Here is a 23,326-nt window from a genome sequence, read left to right as displayed (position 1 = left end):
TTTAGGGACTTCCCTGGTGGCCCAGTGGTTAAGACTCTGAGCTTCCGCTACAGCGGGCACTCGGGTTGATCCCTGGTCAGGGAACTAGGATCTTGCATGCCAAGTGGCACGGCTAAAAAAAAAAAAAAAAAAAAATCAAAAAACATCTTTAGGGCAGCCTGAGATATTATGAGTCTTTGGCCATGCCTGCCTCACTGAGGTCACAGCTTCCCTCTGTTCATATTGAGCTGTGGTGGGTACAAGGCAGCCGTGGGGGCAACTTCTAATGACCTCAAAATGGGTCCAAGACATTCCTTTCCCCTTCTGTCTTGAGAACAGCTGTTGCTCTAACAACCTTGATCCCTATTTTTCCAGAGAGTCATTCACCATCACCTTATGTGGCTCAGACAACAGGTAACCAGTGTGAGGAACCTTCTGCAGAAAGCTGTGTCAGGAGGGGACCCACCACCCCTGGGACTCACTCCTGGCTCCCCTGACTCTCAGGAGGCCCACATGCCTCCCCCATCCCCCTAGCCATACCTTGGTCAGCCAGCCCTTCACGGTGGGCTTGGTGCCCCCCTGAGGCAGAGCGGGAGGCCCAATGGCCTGGACCTTCAGCAGGCTCTGCAGGACACGGATCCACTCCTCTAGCAGGCTGGGTGAGTCAGCCGTCAGGTAGTAGGTTTTCTTCTCAGAGATGAGCTGGGGGGTGAGGGGGTGGGGAGAGGAGGATGGAAAAACAGGGGCCCGGTTATGAGGTGGCACAGAACTCTGGCCCACCGGGCCTTTCTTCTTCTCTTTTTTTCCATATCTCTCCTACCTTCACTCCATCTCACATCCTGCCTCCTCTTCCTTCCTCAAACCCACAAATGAGGAGCGACACAAATGTCAGTGTAACGTCTCTCATACATGCTCATCTTGCTCCATCTTTGTTTTCAGAGGAGCCATATCCAAACCCAGCACCTCTTCTATCTAAAACACCAACTGCCAGGAGCATGCTCACCTGGAATGTCTGTGCACCTTCCCCTCGAACAATCTGGCAACGGGAGTTTAGTTCCACTTGGCCTTGAGGTTTCCGGATGACATCACTCTGTAAAGAAAGGAAGGAGGGGAAAGAGGTTGGAGCCTTCCCAGAGCACACCGTTTCCCCTCAGATCTTATTCCAGGTCACAAAGGGGAAAGTGACTCCCAAGAGTTCCTGGGCTGTGGTACGATGGGTAACTTGTTCTGGATCCTGGTTCTAAGTAAATGGAGCAATGATTAGAGACATGGGTCCTGCTGATTCAGGCCTCAAGAGTATAGCCTGAACCTTTTTAAAAACTGGGTAAGAAGCCACTAAGTTATTCCTGAGCTATAAAGCCCTTACATTCTTTCTACTATATATTTTATAGCAAGTGTCATCAACAGGTGGCCTGTATTTCACCATTACCCTTTCCAGACATTATCAATCAATCAGAGCATGCCTACTCATTGAGTGGTACAGGCCCGGAATCCTTAACATGGTGCTCAAGGCAGGCACTAACAATCAACTGGAGTTGCACAAGAGATAGGCCTTTTCACTTTCTTTAAAATATTAACATTGAAAAAAATTAAAAAATAAAAAAATAGAAAAAAAACATTAACATTGGTCCTCCAGGGAGATCCTGCCAAACTAGGTCCCAGGATCCTGCTGCTGCTGCTGCTAAGTTGCTTCAGTCATGTCTGACTCTGTGTGACCCCATAGATGGCAGCCCATGAGGCTCCCCCGTCCTTGGGATTCTCCAGGCAAGAACACTGGAGTGGGTTGCCATTTCCTTCTCCAATGCATGAAAGTGAAAAGTGAAAGTGAAGTCTCTCAGTCGTGTCCGACTCTTAGCCACCCCATGGACTGCAGCCCACCACACTCCTCCGTCCATGGGATTTCCAGGCAAGAGTACTGGAGTGGGGTGCCATTGCCTTCTCCTAGGTCCCAGGATCCTAAGGCTCCCTAATTCCAAACAGCGTTGGAAGGAGATGGAGGAGGTAACAAGCTTCCCTGTTAGAGCAGCCCAGATCACATGAGGGCAGCCTAGGAATAGTTCATTTACAGGACCAGGCATAAGAAGAACTCGGCTTCCGAAGGAAAAAGAAATCACCAAGCCAAGCGGTCTAGAAGTGCCCTTGACTGCTCAGGGCTTGATTTCACTCCTGGTCCCATGTGGGGCTCAGAGCCTCAGGAACCTGCTCAGGCTGCCTCTTCCACCTGCCAGACTTTCGCCCTCTGCCCGGCTTCCAGCCCCTCATGCAGTTCTGGGGCTGGGGTGGGTCCTTTTGCCTACTGTCCAGGGAAGGAAGGTCTCACCGGAGACTTGTAGTACATGATCTGTCCCTGTCTCAGCACAAACCAGCGCCTCTTCCACGTCTTTACCCGGCTCCCCATTTTCAGCAAGTAGCCCGACTTCTCCAGTGACTCCTGCAGGAGTGGAGGGGTGCAGGGCGAGAAAGGGAAAAATCACTGGGGTTCCTGGACATCACACAGGCCAAAAGGGCCCAGCAGAATCACTGCTTTGTCATCAATTAAAACAAATTATTGAGTATCTACTGTGTGTGTCGGACATGACTTAGCGACTACAACAACAACAACGTGTGTTTTCAAGGAACTGCCCGGCTAAGAGTGCAGAGAGGAGTCATAAAGCATGGGTGGTCCTGCTGGCAGGGGAGACAACACATGACCGTGAGGAGGTGGTGGGTCAGCGGCCGTACAAGCGAGAGGCTGGCCAGGTGAGGCTTCCAGCAGGAGCCAGACCTGAACCAGCCTTGGAAGGAAATCAGCCTTTCCTTCGAGATGAGCCCAGAGGAGGAAGGAGGCCATTCCAGGTAGCAAGGAAGAGTGGGAGAAGTTTGGGGAACATGAGCTGAGTGGGGGAGGAGAGTGGAAAGGGAAAGACAAGCCAGGGCAGCACAGCAGTGTGGAGTGAGGGCTGGGGGACGAGCCACCTGGATTCACTGCCGGCTCTGGAGCACAGCAGCACACCTGAGGCTCAGGCTTCTCATCCGCGAGCTGGGGTAATAAGCCTGAGACGACTGTGAGGACAAATGAGACACTGCATGCAAAGCCCTGAGCACGGTGCCCGGCACACTAAGCACTCAATAAATACATTGTTAGCGCTCAGCATCCCCGGTCAGCGTGGTGCTAAAGAGGCAACACGTGTAAACTCCTCCTGCCCCACTGGGCCCCCTGGGCTATAGTGATGGGGTGTGAGTGCACCTGACCTCCTAACTGCATACCCCCGCCTACTCCCCGAGGCCTCACATCATCAGTGGCAGCCCCCAGGCCTCGCTGTCCCTTTGCCAGTCCCAGGGACCCCACAGCTGCTGCCTGGGTCTCGTGCTGGCGGTCCGCTCCCACCCAGCCCTGCCTCGGCCCCGTGGGGTGGGAGCACAGCTCCCAGCTCACCCCGCCTGGGCCCAGCCCGTCGGTGGAATAGGATGAGGTGCGCTGCAGTTTGTGCTCAGGCTCAGAGTAGTCACTGTCCAAGGAGCAGGCATCTGGGGGAATGGCGTAGTCACCCTCGGAGCTCAGTGAGGACATGGAGACGCCTGTCCAAGGGAAGAGGAGTCCAGGCCTGGGTCCACACCCTCTCGGCTAGCCCAGCCCAGGAACTGCAGGGCCTTCCTCACCCACCAAGGACCCTCAAGTAGGACCCCCCATGGGAGGAGAGGACGTGCCCGCCATTGTTTCATACCCCTCCCACCCCCCTCCTCCCTACCTCTCTTGATGGCCCGGGGGCTGCCCAGTCCACTGGTCTTCCTGGACTCAGAGCAGGGGACTGAAGTTCGGAAGCTCGCCTGGGAGCTGCAGTCATCATCGGACCCAGAGGACTCATCCACAAAGGGCACTGTGCTGATCTGCGTGGCTTTCTGCAAGACAGGCCCCCTTCCCACTGCAGCTCCTGCTGCAAAGCAAGCCCCCACCCACCTGCACTTTCACTCCAGCTCCATGTGCCCCGGGTGTGGCCAACACAGCCTGTCTAGCGCATGGGGACGCCTCCATCCAGCTGGGACACCCAAAAGACAACTGTCCCCTCCCGACCTGATCACCTTGCCCCTGCATCCTCACCTCCATGCTTCTCTCTCCCCCACACACCACGTGATCCCCAGGGGAGCTGCTCCAGTGGGGCTGAACACCTGGCCGCTGGGACCCTTGCTCCCTGCCACTATGGGGCCAGAACACCACACCAATGGCCAAGGGTGAGACCGGAGCTTTAAAAGTGGGTGGGGATGACAAATCCAGAGATCATGGTAAAAAATTTAAAAGACCAATTACTTCAATGTTGGGGCAACTGTGCGGAAAAGGATACTCTCTATAGTGTGATAAAATCTTTTTAGAAGGTTATTTGGCACTACCTCTCAAAATTTAAAACATACATATTATCTACCCATAAATTCCACCTCTAGAACTAGGTCCTACAGAAATATGTATATATAAGGGCACAGAGAAGTATTTGCAAGATGATGTTAATCGCCAACATTGATTTTAGAGAAAGATAGAGATGACCCACACTGTGAATCAGGAAAGGACAAGTTAAAGTCGTTATGGGGCATCTATACCAGGGATATTGGACAGCCCTAAAAAGGGAGGCAGAGCTGTGCTGCCTGTGGAGGCGGGGCCGGGAGACCTGACACGTGGCTGGGTGCAAAAGCAACAGGCAGACTGACATGTACGATGTCATCCTCTGTGTGTGTGCATCTAAGAGAGGGACAGAAAATTTGTAAATGTGTCAGAGGGCATTACAGAATAAACACCAAACCATCAGTGATAGTTGCCTCTAGGGTTAGGAATAAGGGAAAAGCAATGTAAGAGGAAATTTCACTTTGGGCTTTTTATCCTTCTACAAACAAGTTTTACAAAGTACTACTGTTATGATCTCAGAAAACAGTAACAAAAGCAGACCAAAAAGTATATGAAAACATCATGTTGCAGCAATATCTGATTTTTGTTAAAAATATATATAGAGAGAAGGACTTCCCTGATGGGCCAGTGGTTAAGAATCCATCTTACAATGCAGGTGATGTGAGTTTGATCCCTGGTCAGGGAACTAAGATTCCACTTGCTGTGGAGTAACTGAGTCTACGTGCCACAATGAAAGCTGCCACACGATGCAGCAAAAATTCCATGTGCTGTAACTAAGACCCGAGGCAGCCAAATAAATAAATGTTTTTTTTTAATGTAGAAAAGTTATGGGAGTATATATGGGAATACATGTTTGAACACATAAAAAGTTCAGGATGGAATATCCCACTGGTCTCTGGGACAGATGTGTGAAAAGATGAGAAGAGGTGGAGCAGGCATTGGTTTAACCTCTAACTTTTTACTTTGCCCTCCATCATAATGATTCACACTTTTGTAAATGTAGAATTTTTCTAATAAAAACCTAATAAAGATATTTCTGTGCACCAGGAACTCATATAGTGTTGTAAGGGAATTGGATGAAGGTGTGTAGCATAATAGTTTGACTTACATACATCATGAAATGGTTACAACAATAAGCTTAAAAAACATCCATTATCTCATATAGATATAAAATTTAAGAAACAGAAAAAAAACCTTTCCCTTGTGATAAATGACTCTTGGGATTTACTCTTTTGTGTATTAACATATAACACTGTAAATTATATTTATCATATTGTGCATTACATACTTAGTTCTTATAACTAGAAGTTTATACCTTTGATCACCTTCATCCAATTCCCCCACTTGAGTAACCACAAGTCTGATCTCTTTTTTACTATGAGTTTGTTTTTGAAGTATAATTGACCTACAACACTATATTATATGAGTTCCTGGTGCACAGCAATACCTTTATTAGGTTTCCATTACCTCAATAAAATTGGAAGAAAAATTAAAAATAGGTTTTAAAAAATCTAAGAAAGATAAATAAAATGATATATGGTGGGGGTGGGGGAGTGGAGCAGGCACTGAGCTGCCTGCCCAGAGTTACATGTGTGTTCAGAGGCCTGACCCTAGAGCTTGACTCCAGCCACCCCCTGCAGATATGGGTGGTGGTCAGGAGGTGAAGGGAAGGCCTTTCTGGAGGAGGACAATCCCTCTTCCAACAGCGGCTTCTTACCCCCTTCAGGGCTGTGTAGACAGGCACGGTGACATTCTTGTAGACAAGGCCAGAGAATGGCCCAGGTGATGCCAGGGCAGGAGGGCTTGAAGCTGGAGGGGCAGGAGAGAGGAATGAGATTCACTCCGGTGACATAACCCAGGAAGGGGTGGGAGGGAGGCAGAGACCTGAGCGGCGTCAGGAGGAGAGAGAGCCACATAGACAGCATTCCCTGAAACAAACAGCACTCTAGACAGACCGGAAAGACCGGTGACAGATAGCAGGATGAGGGCCAAGGTCTTCCTCAGTCCCACTCTTGCCAAGGTGAGTTACACGCCATGTGACTACGCGGCGCTCGCATCACTGTGGGGTCGCTGTGGCGGGTGACTCCGGAGCCACACACAGCAAGGGGTGGCGGCTCCTTCCGCCCACAGTCCCTGCACTGCGGCAGGGAAGGCCAGCCCAGGTGGATGGCTGCTGGAGGCCCCGCCTCCAAAACCCCTTCCATCTCTGTAATTGGCTACAACTCCGTTCACGCCCACTCCCACCCTACACTTGAAGAGCAGAACCCTGCAGCTTCCTTCTCCCTCCAAGGGAGCCCTGGCCACATGCTTTCACCTGAACCTCACCTGTTGTGGGAAGGAATGGGCTGCAGGTGACCTGGCCTGGGCGTAGTTCAGAGTCCTCTCCTCCGCGTATGCCCACCCTGCCCGCCACAGGAGCCACTTGGGACTCACCGCAGCTGGTGGCATTACTTCTGACAGGCACTTCAGACAGCCGCATGCCGGACGTGGCCACAGCGTAGATCCGGCTCTCCTGGAACAGGGCGGTGGCAGGGGGTCAGGGGCCCCGCACCCCACCCACTCCTGTGCCCATCCTGGCCCTTGCCTTTGGAGGCGGGCAGACCTGGGTCCACATTCACGCTTAGCCTCCAAGGGTAGGGGTGGGGGGATCTGGGGCAAGTTAACATCATTTCTGGACCTCACTTTCCTCGGCTCTAAATGTGGGCTTCCCTGTGGCTCAGTTGGTAAAGAATCTGCCTGCAATGCAGGAGACCCAGGTTCGATCCCTGGGTCAGGAAGACTCCCTGGAGAAGGAAATGGCAACCCACTCCAGTATTCTTGCCTGGGAAATCCCTATGAACAGAGGAGCCTGGCGGGCTATGGTCCATGGGGTCACAAGAGTTGGACACGATTTAGTGACTAAAACCAACCAACCAAAATGGGCGTAATAAATAATACCTTTCAGGCTGTTGTGACAATCAGATAAAATTATCAACAAAAACATCTAATACCTAGAATACAGCCAGGGCCCATCAGGTGATATTTATTCCCTCCCTCGCTCGGCCCTTCCCCTTGGGGCAAGAAGTTCAGGAGGAGAGGGGACCAGGACCTGCTTCTCTGCATCTTAGCACTCTAGAAGCGGGGGCACTGACAATGAGGAGGTGAGAGTCCCAGGGCAAGGACGTGCCCTTTTGTAAGCCAGTTAGAAAACTGAGACATCTTTTTTCCCTACAGCAACAATGTCAAATCATGGTACAGAAGACAACAGGAATGCCCACCCCAACTCTTCCCTTGCCCCTCAGGGTTCCCTGCTTCTGAAGCAGGCCCACAGGCCTGGGGAGCTTTCCTTAGGGTCCAGATCCCTCCCAAACAACCCAGAAGTCCCACTTATCCTTTTCCATATCTCTTTTCCACTCAAGGTAAAGGGAAAACAAAGGCCCCTTCAGGTGACATGTGAGGCACAGGGACTGGGAAAGTTGTTGGCCTGGTTCTTGGGGTTGGGGTGGGAAGCGGGGCGGATGCTACATCAAGGCCACTCCAGAGAGGAGTGGCAGTGCTGGGGCACGTGCAGGAGGGAGGAATGGGCTGGCAAGGGCTGGGATGAGAGCCTGCGGTGCCTGCAGGCAAGGGAAGGGAAGTGATGGGCAGCAAGAAGGGATTACGGGGTGGGGGTGGCACTGGGCTGGGGCAGGGAATTCTCTGCTTATGTAGGGCAGATAAATTGGGTCCAAGTGGTAAAATCAGGCCTAAAAAAGATTATTCCTGCCAGTAGTGGTTGTGGAATTCAACTACAGATAGGCCTCTGACTTCACAGACAGAAAGTGAAACTTGTGGGATTTAGGTTAAACAAATGCAAGAGTGTTTCACAGAAGGTTACCTGATACCTAACTCAGACTTCCCAGATGGCACTAGTGGTAAAGAACCCGCCTGCCAATGCAGGAGACACAGAAGACGTGGGTTTGATTCCCGGGTCAGGAAGATCACCTGGAGAAGCAGATAGCAACCCACTCCAGTATTACTGCCTGGAGAATCCCATGGACAGAGGAGCCTGGTGGGCTACAGTCCATGGGGTGGCAAAGAGTGGGACACGACTGAACCAACTGAGCACATAGCACACAATGGCTAACTCACAAGGTTATTTTACAGACTATCAGAAAAAGGAACTCTAAATCAGCAAGTAAGTCCATCTGACTCCCTCAGATTAAGAAACGGCCTTCTCCCAATTTTCAGTCTCAATTTTTCCCCTGTGGTTACTGCCCAGCTGGTCCCACCCAAGAACAGACGTTGGGTTTTATGGCCATTATGGTTCCCTAAAGTGACAAGAGTGATCCTGTCTCACGGATGGAAGGAGCTGGGCCCTCTTGCCAAATGCTCCCTGACTGCCCACCTCTGCTTTAGGACTCCAAAGCATCTGGATTTACAAGAGAGCAGTGAACAAGAGGAGGAATGGTTCTGGTGGTATTCTAACCTCCCATGGCCCCTGCCCTGTTTCCAACAACCTCTCCCCTTGCTGTGAGCCACTGCTGCAACTACTCATCAAATACACATTAACACACTTAATCCTCAGGGCAACCCTGGAAAGCAGGTACTGTTGCTGCTGCTAAGTCGTGTCAGTTGTGTCCAACTCTGTGCGACCCCATAGACGGAAGCCCACCAGATTCCCCATCCCTGGGAGTCTCCAAGCAAGAACACTGGAGTGGGTTGCCATTTCCTTCCCCAATCTATGAAAGTGAAATGTGAAAGGGAAGTCGCTCAGTTGTGACCGACTCTTCGCAACCCCATGGACTGCAGCCTACCAAGCTCCTCCGACCATGGAATTTTCCAGGCAAGAGTACTGGAGTGGGGTGCCATTTAAGCAGGTACTACGATCCTCATTTTACAGAAAGGGGAATTGAGGCACAGAGGTTCAGCAGCTCACGCTAACTCACAGAGCTAGTGATTCAATCCTTGTTTGATCCTAGGTGCTCTTAGCCACCACACCGCACCCCCTTGGAGAGGCACAAAGATTACACGAGAAAACAGGCACGCAGCTTGGCTGTGGCCCAAGCTCAGGAAACAGCTGGCCACCATCTGATCATCAGAAATCTTTGCTCCACCCCTTGTGGGTGGGGTGGCCTGGGCACCAAAAAAGTGGTCATATCATCAGCCAGGCCCCTCTGTCCTGTCCCTGAGGGAGCTTCTTACCCAGGATGGAAAGCGGTGCAAGGGGGGTGTGGGTGGTTTGTTCTCCAAATCCACTTCCTCCAGCTCTGTTCCTTGGGCCTCCTTCTTCCCCACGGGGGGTTGCTCCTCCATCTCCATCTTCTCTGGTTCTTCCCGGGGCTCGGCTCTGACCACCCCCTTGGGAAGGCTGGGGGGGTGGAAGGCTGAGAGGGTCCCCACTTCAATGCGCACCACATGGCTGAAGTGCCCAGGGCCTGCCTGAGGCTGGCTGTGGTGCCGCTTGGCCAGCTGGATGCTGTCCCGGAGGGTGCTGGGAGCCCGGGCCTTTGGCAGGGTCAGGCTGCAGCCGGGGCCGCCTTCCTTGGCAGAAGTCTTCGTCCGAGGGAGCGTCCCTCCCTGAGCAGTGACCAGGCCCTCACCCCAGGAGGCCAGACCATGCCTGGGGGTGCGAGGCCTCAGGCACAGCTGGCCAGGAGAGCCCTGTCTTCCCGGATGAAGTGGAAGGGTCTTGGCCTCTGATGTTGCTCTAGGGTGGACTGTCCGGGAACTAGAATCCTCCACGGGGCTTCCTGCTTTAGGAACAGAGTCTTTGCTCTGCAGGGCACCTGGAAAAGGTGCAGAGATAGCTGCCTTCAGGGCACCCTGGGCCGGAGGACCACTGTCCTGCCCCACTGGCTGGGCTCCTGGTCCTGAAGGGACAGACTCCCGCTCTGTGGTTCCCTGGGGGGCCACCAGCAGCTTCCCCGAAGGTGACATCTGAAGAGCTGTGGTTGGGGCAAATATAGGCATATTAAGAGCTTCCCCAATTCAGCCACTACCCACCACATATACAAGCACCCCCACCCCCTCCACACACACCACACTCCCCCAGTCCCCGCACAGGCTGGCCCACTTACCTTCCAGTGCACATTGAAGAGCTCCCACCTGCTCCACCAGGTGCTGATTACAGCTTTTCAGGTGCTGATTCTCCATCTCAAGCTAAAGAAAAATGAAGATTTAGAATACTCAAGCCTATAGGTTTAGACAAATAATTTAAAACGAGATTAAAATCCTTCTCAAAGATCAAATCCTCAAAAAAGAACCCATGGTGCCCTTAACTCAATCCACTGATGACTCTTCTGGGAGCCCTGACCTCCGCCTTCCCCTCTGGGCTCCCTGGTTTTGGTTGGGACAAGATTCCATTCGGGAGCCCTTGGGCTTTCTTTTCTAGGTTGTTTTAACTTTTCCAAAAAATGGTGAAATATAACACAAAAAATGCATTCCACACCAATGAATATCTTAACAAATGATTGTGAAATGAACAGTCATGTGACCGCCACACAGGTTAAGAGAGAGGAATCTGCCAGCACCCCAGGCAACTGAGACTCATCCCTCCCCAGTCACACCATCCTCCCTGCCCACCGAGGAGACAAGTCTTCCGAGTCTCTAAGACTCATTTCCTTGCTTTCTGCATTTTACCGTCTAAGTCTGCATCCCTATGCACATTCATGCAATTGTGCCCATTAGAAATTTATGCAAATAGAACTCTTTGCGGTGGACTTCTGTCTGGCTTCTTTTGCTTAACACACCATCCATGAGATCCAGCCTCAGAATGGCTGCATTTTCTTGGAAATGAAAGCCAACACACTTTTCCTGAGCTTCTTTTAGCAAGAGGTCAGGGCTGTGGAAGATGGAGTAACAGGCGTCAGCTCTGTCCCCAAGGACTTGTAGTCTAGCAGGTGGCCTGAGACGTGCATCCATAGAAGGGACAAGAGGCAAAATGAGCAGCTACCTCCCGCAGGTGTGGGTCATTTGTGTCAGGAAAGAGGAAGCCACGATGAGTGTTTGCTCCTCTCCAAATGTTAATTCCCTTTCCTTTTGTTTAGAGCTTTTTTCGTTTTTCCATAGTGCTATAGCTTCTAGTCCTGAGTTTCCTAAATAAAGCTGCAGCAAGTGATGAAACTATGGAAAGAGATGGACAGAGGTGGAAATAGAACAGAGACAATAGGGAGTAGTGACTAATGGTACAGAGTTTCTGTCTGGGGTGATGAAGAGTTTTGGAAATAATGGTGAGGGTACACATCACTGTGAATATACTTAATTCCACTGCACTGTACAAAGACAGCTCAAATGGTACACTTTATGTATATCTGACCATCAAAAAAAAAAAACTTAAAAAGAATGGCGAGGACAGAGGGTGGATGGTAAGGACCATGAGTGCTTCTCTGAGGGAAACTGATGGGACTTCTCAGAAGGGAAAATCCTTCCTTCTCCCCAGACACAAAGCTAACCAGGAGCTCAAGAGAAACCCAGCCCTGGCAGCAGGAGGGGGAAAGTGAAGTGTCTCCGCATCTAAGCTGAGTGGGGGACAAATAGTTAACAAAATGAACGGCAGGCAAGACCCCGAATACAGATGGAAGCAGAAACACACAGGGGGGACCAGAGCAACCCCACACAGGTCCCTCCAGGTGTTCCCAGACCAGCTTTTAACTCACTTCCGCTAATTTCAGGGTCACCCATTCCTTGATCTTTGCAGCTTTTTCTTGAACAACTTTTGCCTCTTCCGCTCTCATCTGCTTCTGCAAGACGGAAAGGGCCTTTATTAGTCATGGCAGTCCCTGGTTTAGTGAATAAACGGAGGTGGGAGGCCCTGAGAAGAAACATTCCTGGACAGGATGGAGGTGAGCCAACACAGAAAATATATTCATTTATGAATTTTTAGAAAATCTTCTAAAGTGGGAGAGGCCTTCCTAAGCATACTACAAATACAAATCCCAAATAGCCATGAAGGAAAAGACTAATAAATCTTCCTCATCACTATAAATTACTGTACAACCCAAAAAAGATGCCCTTAAACAAAATTAAAAGACTAACTGGATGGCTTCCCTAGAGGCTCAGTGGTAAAGAATCCACCTGCCAATGCAGGAGACACAGGTTTGATCCCTGGTCTGAGAAGATCCCACATGCCGTGGAACAACTAAGCTAAGCCAGTGCACCACAAGCATTAAGCCTGTACTCTATAGCCTGGGAGCTGCAACTACTGAAGCTCATGTGGTCTAGAGCCCATGCTCTGCAACAAGAGACACCGCTGCAACGAGAAGCCTGTGCTTGTAACTAGAGAGGAGCCCCTGCTCGCCACAACTAGAGAAAAACCTGCACAGCAACGAGGACCCAGCATAGAGCCCCTGCCCAAAAAAAACCCAGTTAGGGGATGATTTGCAACACAAATGATTTACATACAAAGGGGATAATGTGAAATGAACAAACCAATAAATTATGCAAAGGATATGAATAGGAGATCAACAGCAAAATTAAGGTAAAGAAACCCATGAAAAGCTGCGCAATCTTAATTATAATTTTGACAATGCAGATTAAAGTGACTAGACTAACACAACCTAAAAGTCTGACATAGCCCCAAATTATCAAAGGTGTTGGGAAACAGCTCACCTCCTACAAACTGGCAAAGCCTTTTGGGGAAACACTTGACGGTATTTATCAACATTTTAAATGTCCATACCATTGATCTAACAAATCTACTGCTTAGGAATCATTAGTTGCATTAGTATTTGATAAAGCAACAAAAACAGAAAACCCCTCAAAACTGGAAATAACCTCTAAGAGTCCACAAACAAGAGTTTGGCTGAATAAACAAAATGAAAATGGAACACTGTGCTCTGATACACAGGAAATGGTCACAAAGAACAGTGATTAGTGGCGAGGAATGGAAATGAAGGATGATGCCAGAGGGAAAAACGCTGACATTTTATATCCTTCTGGTCCATTTGTATTTTTTACTATAAGCATGTATTACCTTTACAGTTAAAAAGCAAAAAATAAAGTAAATTAGCACATGAGTGCAATTCCCTCAAAATAATCAATAGTATACAGTGATCCCTCAGTAGATACTGGGGTACCTGTTTCAGGACACCCTGCAGATACCAAGATCTGGGTGGGTGCTCAAGTCATTAGATAAAAGGGTGGAGTACAGTCGGCTCTTCCTGATGGTGGGGTTGGCATCCACAGCTTCAACCAACCACAGACCTGATTCCACAGATGTGGAGGATCTCTATATACCCTTTTCTATATAAAAGGGTACTCTGCCCTTTTATATAATGAACTCCAGCATCCGTGGATCTTATCTATGCGGCGTCCTGCAACCAGTCCCTTGTGGATACAGAGGGACCACTATAAAGTGACTGAAAAGTGAGGTTTGCATCTAAAGAACAGCGGCCTAAGGAAGAACAAAATACAGGCTTTGGGGATCTGCCTCTGCCTCTGAGGCTGATTTGCTGCCGAGCACTGCGCAGGCTCCATCACCCCCTGGTGATGTCATCCCTAAAATGAGCAATGACACATCTCCCTTCCGCATCATCTTGAGGATGAAGGGACAGAATGTGCACAGCACGGCGCCTGAGGAGCAGGTAATCAACCCGTTCCAGAACGAGTGCTAGTTCCCTGCTCTAAAGAGCATGGAGACAACTGGTATATTCTCAGCCGTTCGGAGACCACCTAGAATGACTTTGGTTACCCTTCTAGGGGAAAATGGCCTCGAAACTGTAAGATGATGGATGTAAGCCCCAAACAAGAGGGTTGGTGGAAATGAGATGGGGCTATGAATATGTCTGACTCAGTATTTCAGAGCTGGAGAACTGGTAAGCTTTTCTAGTGCAGTGGTCCCCAACCTTTTTGGCACCAGGGACCAGTTTCGTGGAAGACAATTTTTCCATGGACTGGGGTGAGTGGATGGGAGGGATGGTTTGGGGATAATTCAAGCACTTTATTGTGGGCTTTATTTCTATTATTAGTACAGTAGCTCCACTTCAGATCATCAGGCACTAGATCCTGGAGGTTGGGGAGCCCCTGGAGGTTTGCAGACTGGCCACAGGCCAACTCCAGGCTTCCACCTGGGCCCTCCCCAAACGGCCATGGCCATTCATTTCTTTGTTGTCCAAGGCTGCTTCCAGGCCACAGCAGCAGAGTTGGGTAGTTGCAACAATGACCATGTGGCCTGCAAAGCCAAAAATATTTACTACTTGGCCCTCTACAGAAAAAATTTGCCAACCCGACCTAGCCTGATAACCTGATCTTTATGTGGCTATGGAAACTAAGGCCCAGAGGGTGAAATGACTTGCCTCTGTTAGTTTATGGCCTGGCTGGGACTAAAATCAGATCTACCGACTTGCAGAACAGCATTTTTCCTATTCTGATCTGGTCCTAGTATTACTGTGAAAGGATTCTTTTCTTGACCTCAGCTTTAGCAGGACGCATTTTGCCCACCCATGCCAGATGCTGCCACTTTTAACTATGGACCACTCAAAAGAGAAATGTGCATGTGTGCTAAGTCGCTTCAATTATGTCTGACTCTTTGCGACCCCATGGACTGTAGCCCACCAGGCTCCTCTGTCCAGGGGATTCTCCAGGCAAGAATATTAGAGTAGATTGCCATGCCCTCCTCCAGAAGTGTCCCCAACCCAGGGACTGAATCCATGGCTCTTATGTCTCCTGCACTGGCAGACGAGTTCTTTACCACCAGTGCTACCTGGCAAGGCTGAAAGAGAGGACAGGCACCTAAAATCAATGGGAAATTGATGAACGATTCCATGTGTCAAGATTATACTTTCCCATGATTTTTCAGGAAGACATGGTGTCCCACACTGTGGGAGGTACACCCCCACAGCGGAAATGTTCAGTGACTACTGGCGAATGGTTACGCATGTGCCCGCGACAGTGGGAAGGCATTAGCAGGATCAGCTGGGAGTTCCATAGAGTACACATGTGGAAAATTGCAAGTTGTCTGGCCAAGCTATGAAGGTATTTTTTTTTTTGAAACAATGAAGCTCTGGTGCCAGGGAAAAGCTGGGTAGGTAAGACCAATGGTAGAGGGGAGAGACAGAATTAGGATGAAGTTAATGAGATCACGACGGGGAAGCTGGGCGTACGGGACTGGTGGCAGGGGGTGTCCCAGATGTCCTCTCCAGAACAAAGGTGCTGACTGTGGCTGCAACACTGGGCACTGGCCTCTCCTCAGTTCCATGTGCTTTTCAGAGGAGGCAGCAACCTTGGTCTCTGCCTACTCAGGTGCATTGAGAAACTTTGGCCAACTGAGGCTGACAGTCTGGCTCTGTGCTTCTCCAAATACTACATGTCCCACAGGTTGGCAGGGCACGTGGTGGAGAAGGAAAAGCTCTCCTGACCAACCACCAACCTCGTGTCTGACACTGTACCCTGACTCCCTGAGTTCATTCTGCCGACAGCCCTATGACATATTACAACCCCTATATTACAGACGTGTACAAAGAAAATCAGCAATTTAAGTCATCTGGTCACAGGTGCTAAAGATGGGATTCAACCCAGATGAGTCAGCCTCCAGTTCCGTTTCCCACCACATCCCCTGCCTGGCTCCTCATTCCCCTTCCAATAATTACATCTCCATGCGGATGAATAGCCTGGTGAGGGAGTGAGCCCCTGCCACCAGAGGCCGAAGCAGAGGGGCTCTGCTCAGGGGCCGTGGGCAGCTGCTCCAGCTGGTGCAAAGGGCACTAATACTTACCTGCTTCTCCAGCTGTGCCTCCAGCTCGCTGATGAGCTCATCTTTGCCCTGCATGGCTTTCAGCAACTCTTGGTACTTTCGGTGCAGGCTGCCTGCTGAGTCCACATTCATCAGATTGGACAATTTCACCTTCTCTTCCATCACACCCACCTGGAAGGTACCAATTGTTGTCATAGGATGGGAATGCGATGCCACTGACATGGGATGGGATGCTTCCTGATGCCCCAGCCTGTGACTCCCAGGCAGAGCTCTTACCCAGGGCAATGGGAGCCAATTAATTCAGTGACCATTTATGAAGCCTCATCTGGGAAAAAGAAGGAATTGACGAGGAAGGAATAGCAAGGTGTAGGGCCATCTAACTCTGGGGGCCCCAGTAAGGACAAGCTGGGCAGGACAAAAAGCCCTGGAGAGGAAATGCTCCAACCTCACTGTGACAGAGGCATTTGCTGCTCATTGAATGTTCATGAACTTCCTAATACTTCTCAGCCATCTTATAGTTAGGTGGCTGTGGAAGTCATGAAGTCAATGGGTCGGAGTGGAACGATGCATTATTTCTGGGCTGAAGTATTTAAGAGCTGGTGCACAAGCACCCAGCTATCTTTCCCTGCAATGGCAACCAAGAAGACTGCATGTGCTAGCTGATTCAGCTGGAAGATGCGGAACTCTATTCACCTGGATCCCCAAATCACTTTGTGAAGCAGAATCCCTGGCTGACCCTCAGTAGAGGTGTCATGAATGAGAACTAAATATGATAAACTGTGGACATGTCAGACTTCACAGGTTACCTCAGCATAACCCAGCCTATTTGGACTATGCCACACATCTGCTCACTGTACTGACCCTTACCCGAGATTCCCTCATGCCCATAGAAAGCCCCAGGCACCTTTATTTGTTCAGAAGGTCTAACACATGACTGCTGGCTTTCCTCGTCCCTGTAAGAAGCAAGTCTCTTTGGGGCGGACTACATCGGTGTGATGTGTCCATAAGTGTCCACGGGAAGGGTCAAGAAAGGTCATTCTCCCTGCACACTCCCACCATTTCCTCCCCATTACCTGGGTCTCCGCGTTCTCTGCTCTCTGCTCTGCCTCCAGCAGCCTCTGCTCCAGCTCCTGCATCTGCTCAGCCAGAGAGGAAACGAGATTTGAGTGTGGCATCCCTGCTATGAACACGGCATCAAGGCAACACAGATGAATTTTGAAGACACTACACACAGGCCAGCTTAAACTACCCCTTGCAAGAGGCTCAAGAATGTCAGGGTAAAGATGTCCATGGCAGCGCTGGTTGTTGTTCCGTCACTCAGTTCTGTCTGACTCTTTGCGACCCAATGGACTGCAGCACGCCAGGCCTCCCTGTCCTTCACTATCTCCCAGACTTTGCTCAAATTCATGTCCATTGAGTCGGTGATGCTATCTCACCATCTCATCCTTCGCAGCCCTCTTTTCCTTTTGCCTTCAACCTTTCCCAGCATCAGGGTCTTTGTAATGAGTCAGCTCTTCACACCAGGTGGTCAAAGTATTGGAGCTTCAGCTTCAGCATCAGTCCTTCCAATAAATATTCAGGGTTGATCTCCTTTAGGATTGACTCGTTTGCTCTCCTTGCTGTCCAAAGGACTCTCAAGAGTCTTCTCTAGCACCACAGTTCGAAAGTACCAATTCTTAGGTGTTCAGCCTTCTTTATGGTCCAACTCTCACATCTGTACACGACTACTGGAAAAACCATAGCTTTGATTGGATGGACCTTTGTTGGCAAATGGTGTCTCTGCTTTTTAATACACTGTCTAGTTTTGTCATAGCTTTCCTTCCAAGGATCAAACATCTTTTAATTTCATGGCTGCAGTCACCATCTGCAATGATTTTGGAGCCCAAGAAAATAAAATCTGCCACTGTTTCCACTTTTTCCCCATCTGTTTGCCATGAAGTGATGGGACCAGATGCCATGATCTTTGTTTTTTGAATGTTGAGTGTTAAGCCACTTTTTTCACTCTCCTCTTTCTCCCTCATCAAGAGGTAGCCCTGAAGCCTGGGGCAGCTGAGGAGCCTAGAGGTGTTGTCCTCTCTACAGTGAGTGAGAAAACTTAAGGTCTTTCTCCCTCTGAGGGCCCTGGGAAGGGGCAGCAGTGCCACCATCTCTCTTGCTGGGGTGTCCTCATCCCCACTCTTGCCTTCAGGCTCCTCTCCCAGGTCGTCCTCCCCGCAGCAGCGGGCAGCAGGCAGTGCCCCACCACTGTTCGCCACGTGTCTGACGTGGAGCCTGCTCCCACGTGAGCCCCCATCATCAGGATGAGGATGTTCCCTCCCACTGGGAACGGCTCACTGGCTGGCGACAAATACTTCCTCTCCTCTCAGGATGCCTCTGACCGCAAATGGCATTCATAGATATCCCCTTCTTGATTGTTTTAATCTTAAATAGAGGCTTAAGACACATTTCTTAAAAGTTCTCTCTTGCTGCCCATGGAGGTCTGAGGATCATAGCAATTCTGGAATCTCATGCCAACTGGCCCAAGGAAAGGGACCCATGCTCTTACACACAGAAGCTCATCAAGGAACAGATGTAAGCTAAAGCCTAAGGAGCAGCTCAGGAGCAGTGGGGGCATCTCTGCCACTTCTCGAGCTTACAGCCTACCGAGTGGAGTGGATTTCAGCTCCCACCCTCCCCCTGGTCAGGGCTCAGAGGGCACTGCCAAAACCACACGCCGTGACATAAAGGCCCTGCGGAAGCAGAGCACAGTCGCACATTCCATTCTCCAACCAGACGCCACGGGCCAGGGCCTAGTTGAGTCAATTCCTGCTTTCCCCATGGTGCCTTGTCCCAGGGCAACAGGTATGCAGGAAAACCATACCAGAGGCATCACGTCCCAGTTGCGTCCTCCGTGCGACTGGACAGGCCTCACGTCCCAAGCACTAGTCCAGTCCTCGCCCACCTTATCTCTGCAGATTTGGCCTTTTCTCTGGCTACCCAACTTTTTCCATCTAACACGGACTTTGGCTTGATATTTACCAGGGAATCGAGCCACTAATTTTCTCTCTTTCCCAATCTCTCTTCTGCCTAGGTGAAATTCTGCTTTCAGGCCTTGATTAAAGGATGGAAAAGAAAAGAAGTCCCCCAGTCTGGTGCCAGGCAGTGAAAAGAGGGTTACCCAGGAGCGGTTCAAGTTAGAGAGCCTGGAGAAACTGCTCTCAGGACCACCTTCCCTCATCCGTTTTTTCCTCCTTGGAGTTGGGGAGAGACAGATGTTTTCAGTACACGTTCCCTTTGAAAGGACAGAGGATACCAAATAAAACCTCAAGATTTACAACCCAGGGGACAAAAATGCTCCCTGGGCTCCCAACGGACAGGACCATCTTTGATGAGCATTCCTGTGCTCAGTCCAAGGATGTCTGCATCTCCTCTTTCGTTCCTCTCCTGGGTTTAATAATCATGATGGAACCTCTTGACTCAAGCCTGAGACACTGGGTTGGTTCTGGCCAGACTCAGGCATCAATTATAGCCAGATGGCCTTTCCAAAATCAAACAGTCCTCGGGCCATCGTAGCTACGGGGGAGGTAACAGCATAGAATAAACCAATATTACGGTGATAGGCATGGTTGCATAGTGCAAAAAACATGCTACATGGTGAGGGGGGGGTGGGGGTGGGTGGTGGTTGACACATAACCCAGTGACCAGGTTAGTACTATATAACCCTTCCCCCTTGGGCACCAGAACCGACTCGTCCAAGAGCAAATCAGGTTCTCTCTCCCCAGAAAGCCAAAGTGTAGGATTAAGAGGCCAGAGATGAGAGTCAGGGGACTGCACAGAGAACATGCACAAACTTTACCAAGTCATGATTATCAGGTAAGTCCTTCAGTTCTGTGATATGTCCCGGGCCCTTCCTAATACATGCCCTGTCTATTTAAGCTAGCCAGGGTTGAAATTTCTGCCCACATCAGGAACATTTCTAACTAATACAATTACTAGGAGCATTTAATTTTTAAGAACACAATGAAACACTGAATGGGAAGGCTTTAGATTCTTGACAAGTTTCCTAGATTCACGTTTCATTTAGATCTGACGTCTGCTCTGTAGCTCAGAAGACATATGATTTCCATAAGAAATGATCATTCATATCTGTGACCTTACACAGAAAAGAAACCATGGTAGAGGGAAGGAAAAAACGCATTTGAGTCTTACCTCCCACTTGGGCATTTCCATTTGGGTCGAGTGGTCAAGGACACTGGTCAGAGCCATAAGTCACTCTGTATTAACAATTTACCCCCTAAATTTTTAATGTCAGATATCCTTCAGTTCAGTTCAGTTCAGTCGCTCAGTCGTGTCCGACTCTTTGCGACCCCATGAATCGCAGCACGCCAGGCCTCCCTGTCCATCCCCAACTCCCGGAGTTCACTCAGACTCACGTGCATCGAGTCGGTGATGCCATCCAGCCATCTCATCCTCTGTTGTCCCCTTCTCCTCCTGCCCCCAATCCCTCCCAGCATCAAAGTCTTTTCTAATGAGTCAACTCTTTGCACGAGGTGGCCAGAGTACTGGAGTTTCAGCTTTAGCATCATTCCCTCCAAAGAAATCCCAGGGCTGATCTCCTTCAGAATGGACTGGTTGGATCTCCTTGCAGTCCAAGGGACTCTGAAGATTGTCTTCTCCAACACCACAGTTCAGGGTAAGCTATCACTGAAGCAGATGGAAAGGAAGGTGCCCCTTGGAACCTAGGGTCTTCTCTCAGCCTTGGGCTGACTGCCACGTGGTCCTCCCCACCATCCACCCTCCAGCCACTCTTATCTACTGGGCAAGGGCACTCGAGACTCAAAGCTAAAAGCAGTCTGCATTCACCTTTATGGTGGAGCACTCTCTCAATGTTCAGAAAACAAATTTCTGAACATTGAAACCATTTGGCACATCCGGTAGTTTTTTAAAAGAGAAGAGGATAAAAGACCATTTATGTATCCATGACTATGCTCCAACAATTACTAACATCCTGCCATCCTTGTCTGAAGATCTTTAACATCATGTTTCCCTCCATTTTTATGAAAACACATTTTCTCCATTGCTGCAGGAACACTCCCAACTATGCCTATACCTGCGTGTCGATTTTGGAGTTTTCAAATTCTTAATTCTAGGATCAATGCAATTCATGATGGCAGATCGTCCCCTGCACTCACTCAAAGGGCCACACTGGGAGATCTGAAAAGGTGAGCTACAGGCAGGCCTCCTTATTTGGGTTCTGTTTCTCCTTTCAGAGGGTTCCCTAGGACTGAGTCCTCAGCTATCCTTTTAGTCTGGGTGACATGCTAGCCAAGCTGGTGTCAGGTTTGGGCGGCTGACTTTTAGGCGGGATCCACTTTCACCAGCTTCGACTTACACATGAGACTTGTAAGCCATCCTAGAACGGGCTGCAGCGACCTGATGAAAGGCTCTTGGCACCGACCTGGTATTTAATCCCCATGTCCACAGCTCCTTGTGGTGCTGTGAAATACTGGCCCCAAGGCAGCAGACACCCTCCTGTGCTCCCAGGACAGTCCTGCGTGCTGAGCAGCGGTTCGAGCCCAGAGCCTCGCCAGGCTGGTCTCAGCTATCCCTCTGAAAAGGGCTCAACATTCTTACCATTGCATCACATCCTCTGAAGAGAATGGTACCGGTAAGCAGTAAGGCTCTGGAGCCCGGCTGGCTCCACTACAGTGTGACTTATAAATTCCTTAACCTCTCTGAGCCTCAGTTTTCTCACCAGTAGAAAAAACAGTAATGAATGTCCACCTCCTAGGGTTGTGGTGAAGATCACAGGAGATGCCTCACGGCCAGCTCACGTACACGACCTGGCACTTACTGAGCAGTTTGCAGATATAAGCTACTTGCTGGATTTTCACAACCAAAGATGGTGCTTAGGACCAGGGAGACCAGTTTCCCTGGGACAGTCCTGTGGTGACCTGTCCTCCAGAATAATGAGTCATAGACCCTTCTTTTCTCTCTCCAAAGTCTCCTGGTTTACATGATAAATTACCTGGTCATGCTGCTTACGATCCATCTACAGAAAGAATGGCTTTAAGTCAGGGCTATTAGCCTACAGAGCGTCATGTAAGACCTACCATGTTGTGGGCATTTAGCCAACACAGATATATCTAAACAAGGCCACTTGCTATGTGTCTGGCACTGGTTAAAGCACTTTACATGTATCAACTCATTTCATCTTCATCCCAATCCTAGGAGGCAGGTCTTGTTATTATCCCTGTTGTACAGATAAATTGACGCAGAGGGATGAGGCCATTTGCCCAAGGTCACACAGCCAGGAGGCAGAGCCAGGATTCAAACTCCGGAGGACTGGCTCCGGAATCTATTATACCCTTAGCTACCGTGGCCCTCACATCCAAATTTCATGTCCTGCAAAAACCCAGACTCCAAAATGCAATCCCCGATTCTCAGCTTCTCCTGAAAACTCAGGAGACCTGGACAAGCGACAATTACCTTTTCTTCTGGCGACACCTGGCTTCCTCCTCTAGCTATAGCACATTCCTTGAATCCTCCCCAGAACCCTCCCACTGCGTTCATAGATTAGTTAACTTCTGCATTCACAGAAGATTAGTTAAGCCTTTGAAATTACAACCCCCAGTGCTAGCTATTAAATGGTTCTAATTCTGTTGTCATCAAAGACCTTGATTCTCAACTTTTTGTTTTTTAATATAAAATCTTGTGTTCATTTGAAATCATATTCTTATTCCCAAATATATAAAACACACAACTGTGGGGCTGCCCTGGTGTCCGAGTGCAGAAGAGGCAGGAAAGAAGGGACTCCTAAGTCTTGTCTGTGTCTTGTCAATGGCCCCACCCAGCCCAGAAGTCCCTCTGAGGCTCACAGGGCTCAAGGCTAGAAGGATGGCTGAATGGGGCCCAGGACATGCTCGGGGCAGGAGTTTGTGGCAGTAGATTTCACACCCTCAGGGGCATAGTGATCCACACGGATCCTGTTACAGATCCCTGGGTTGTGCCCACAGAGGTTTTTATTTAGCACGTCTGAGGCGTGAACCCAGGAATGTGTTTGAAAAGAAAACCCCAGGTGATCCTGATGAGGGTGGTCCACAGACCACTCTCTGAAAAATGCTAGACCGGCTACAGAATGCAAAGCAAAGCTAACTGTTTGGGGATCCTTTGGGGATGCAAACATCCCAGGGCCAAGCCCTCATCGGTACAGGACTCTTCTCAAATGACTTTATAGGAGTACAAAGCTCTAGCAAGACTACAGTTCCTGGGAAATATTATAGTGGGTCTTCCTTGTTAAAAAATGGGGGTTAAGAGAATAAAATAAAATTCTCTACACACACATA

The 23,326-nt window shown here is 49.7% G+C and overlaps 1 protein-coding gene across 3 annotated transcripts in view; it reads right to left on the bottom strand.

Annotated features, from left to right (window-relative positions):
• Nucleotides 1-23,326, bottom strand: part of PLEKHH1 (pleckstrin homology, MyTH4 and FERM domain containing H1) — a 58,051-nt gene that overhangs the window by 14,333 nt on the left and 20,392 nt on the right. For 2 of the 3 annotated variants that reach the window (XM_069596877.1, XM_069596876.1), the window contains exons 3-14: nt 17,075-17,137; nt 16,023-16,172; nt 11,968-12,051; nt 10,390-10,471; nt 9,515-10,257; nt 6,677-6,863; nt 6,069-6,160; nt 3,708-3,858; nt 3,395-3,537; nt 2,300-2,410; nt 983-1,069; nt 520-681 (exon numbers count right to left, since the gene is read on the bottom strand). In XM_069596877.1, the coding sequence (XP_069452978.1) occupies nt 520-681; nt 983-1,069; nt 2,300-2,410; nt 3,395-3,537; nt 3,708-3,858; nt 6,069-6,160; nt 6,677-6,863; nt 9,515-10,257; nt 10,390-10,471; nt 11,968-12,051; nt 16,023-16,172; nt 17,075-17,137 (2,055 nt within the window). The remainder of the gene's footprint in view (nt 1-519; nt 682-982; nt 1,070-2,299; nt 2,411-3,394; nt 3,538-3,707; nt 3,859-6,068; nt 6,161-6,676; nt 6,864-9,514; nt 10,258-10,389; nt 10,472-11,967; nt 12,052-16,022; nt 16,173-17,074; nt 17,138-23,326) is intronic. The other variant, XM_069596879.1, reaches the window with a different exon arrangement.

This window comes from Ovis canadensis, chromosome 7 (assembly GCF_042477335.2).
Source record: "Ovis canadensis isolate MfBH-ARS-UI-01 breed Bighorn chromosome 7, ARS-UI_OviCan_v2, whole genome shotgun sequence".
Classification (NCBI taxonomy): Eukaryota; Metazoa; Chordata; class Mammalia; order Artiodactyla; family Bovidae; genus Ovis; species Ovis canadensis.
The sequence above is the reverse complement of the archived record's forward strand: the minus strand, read 5'-3'. Positions and strand labels throughout refer to the sequence as shown.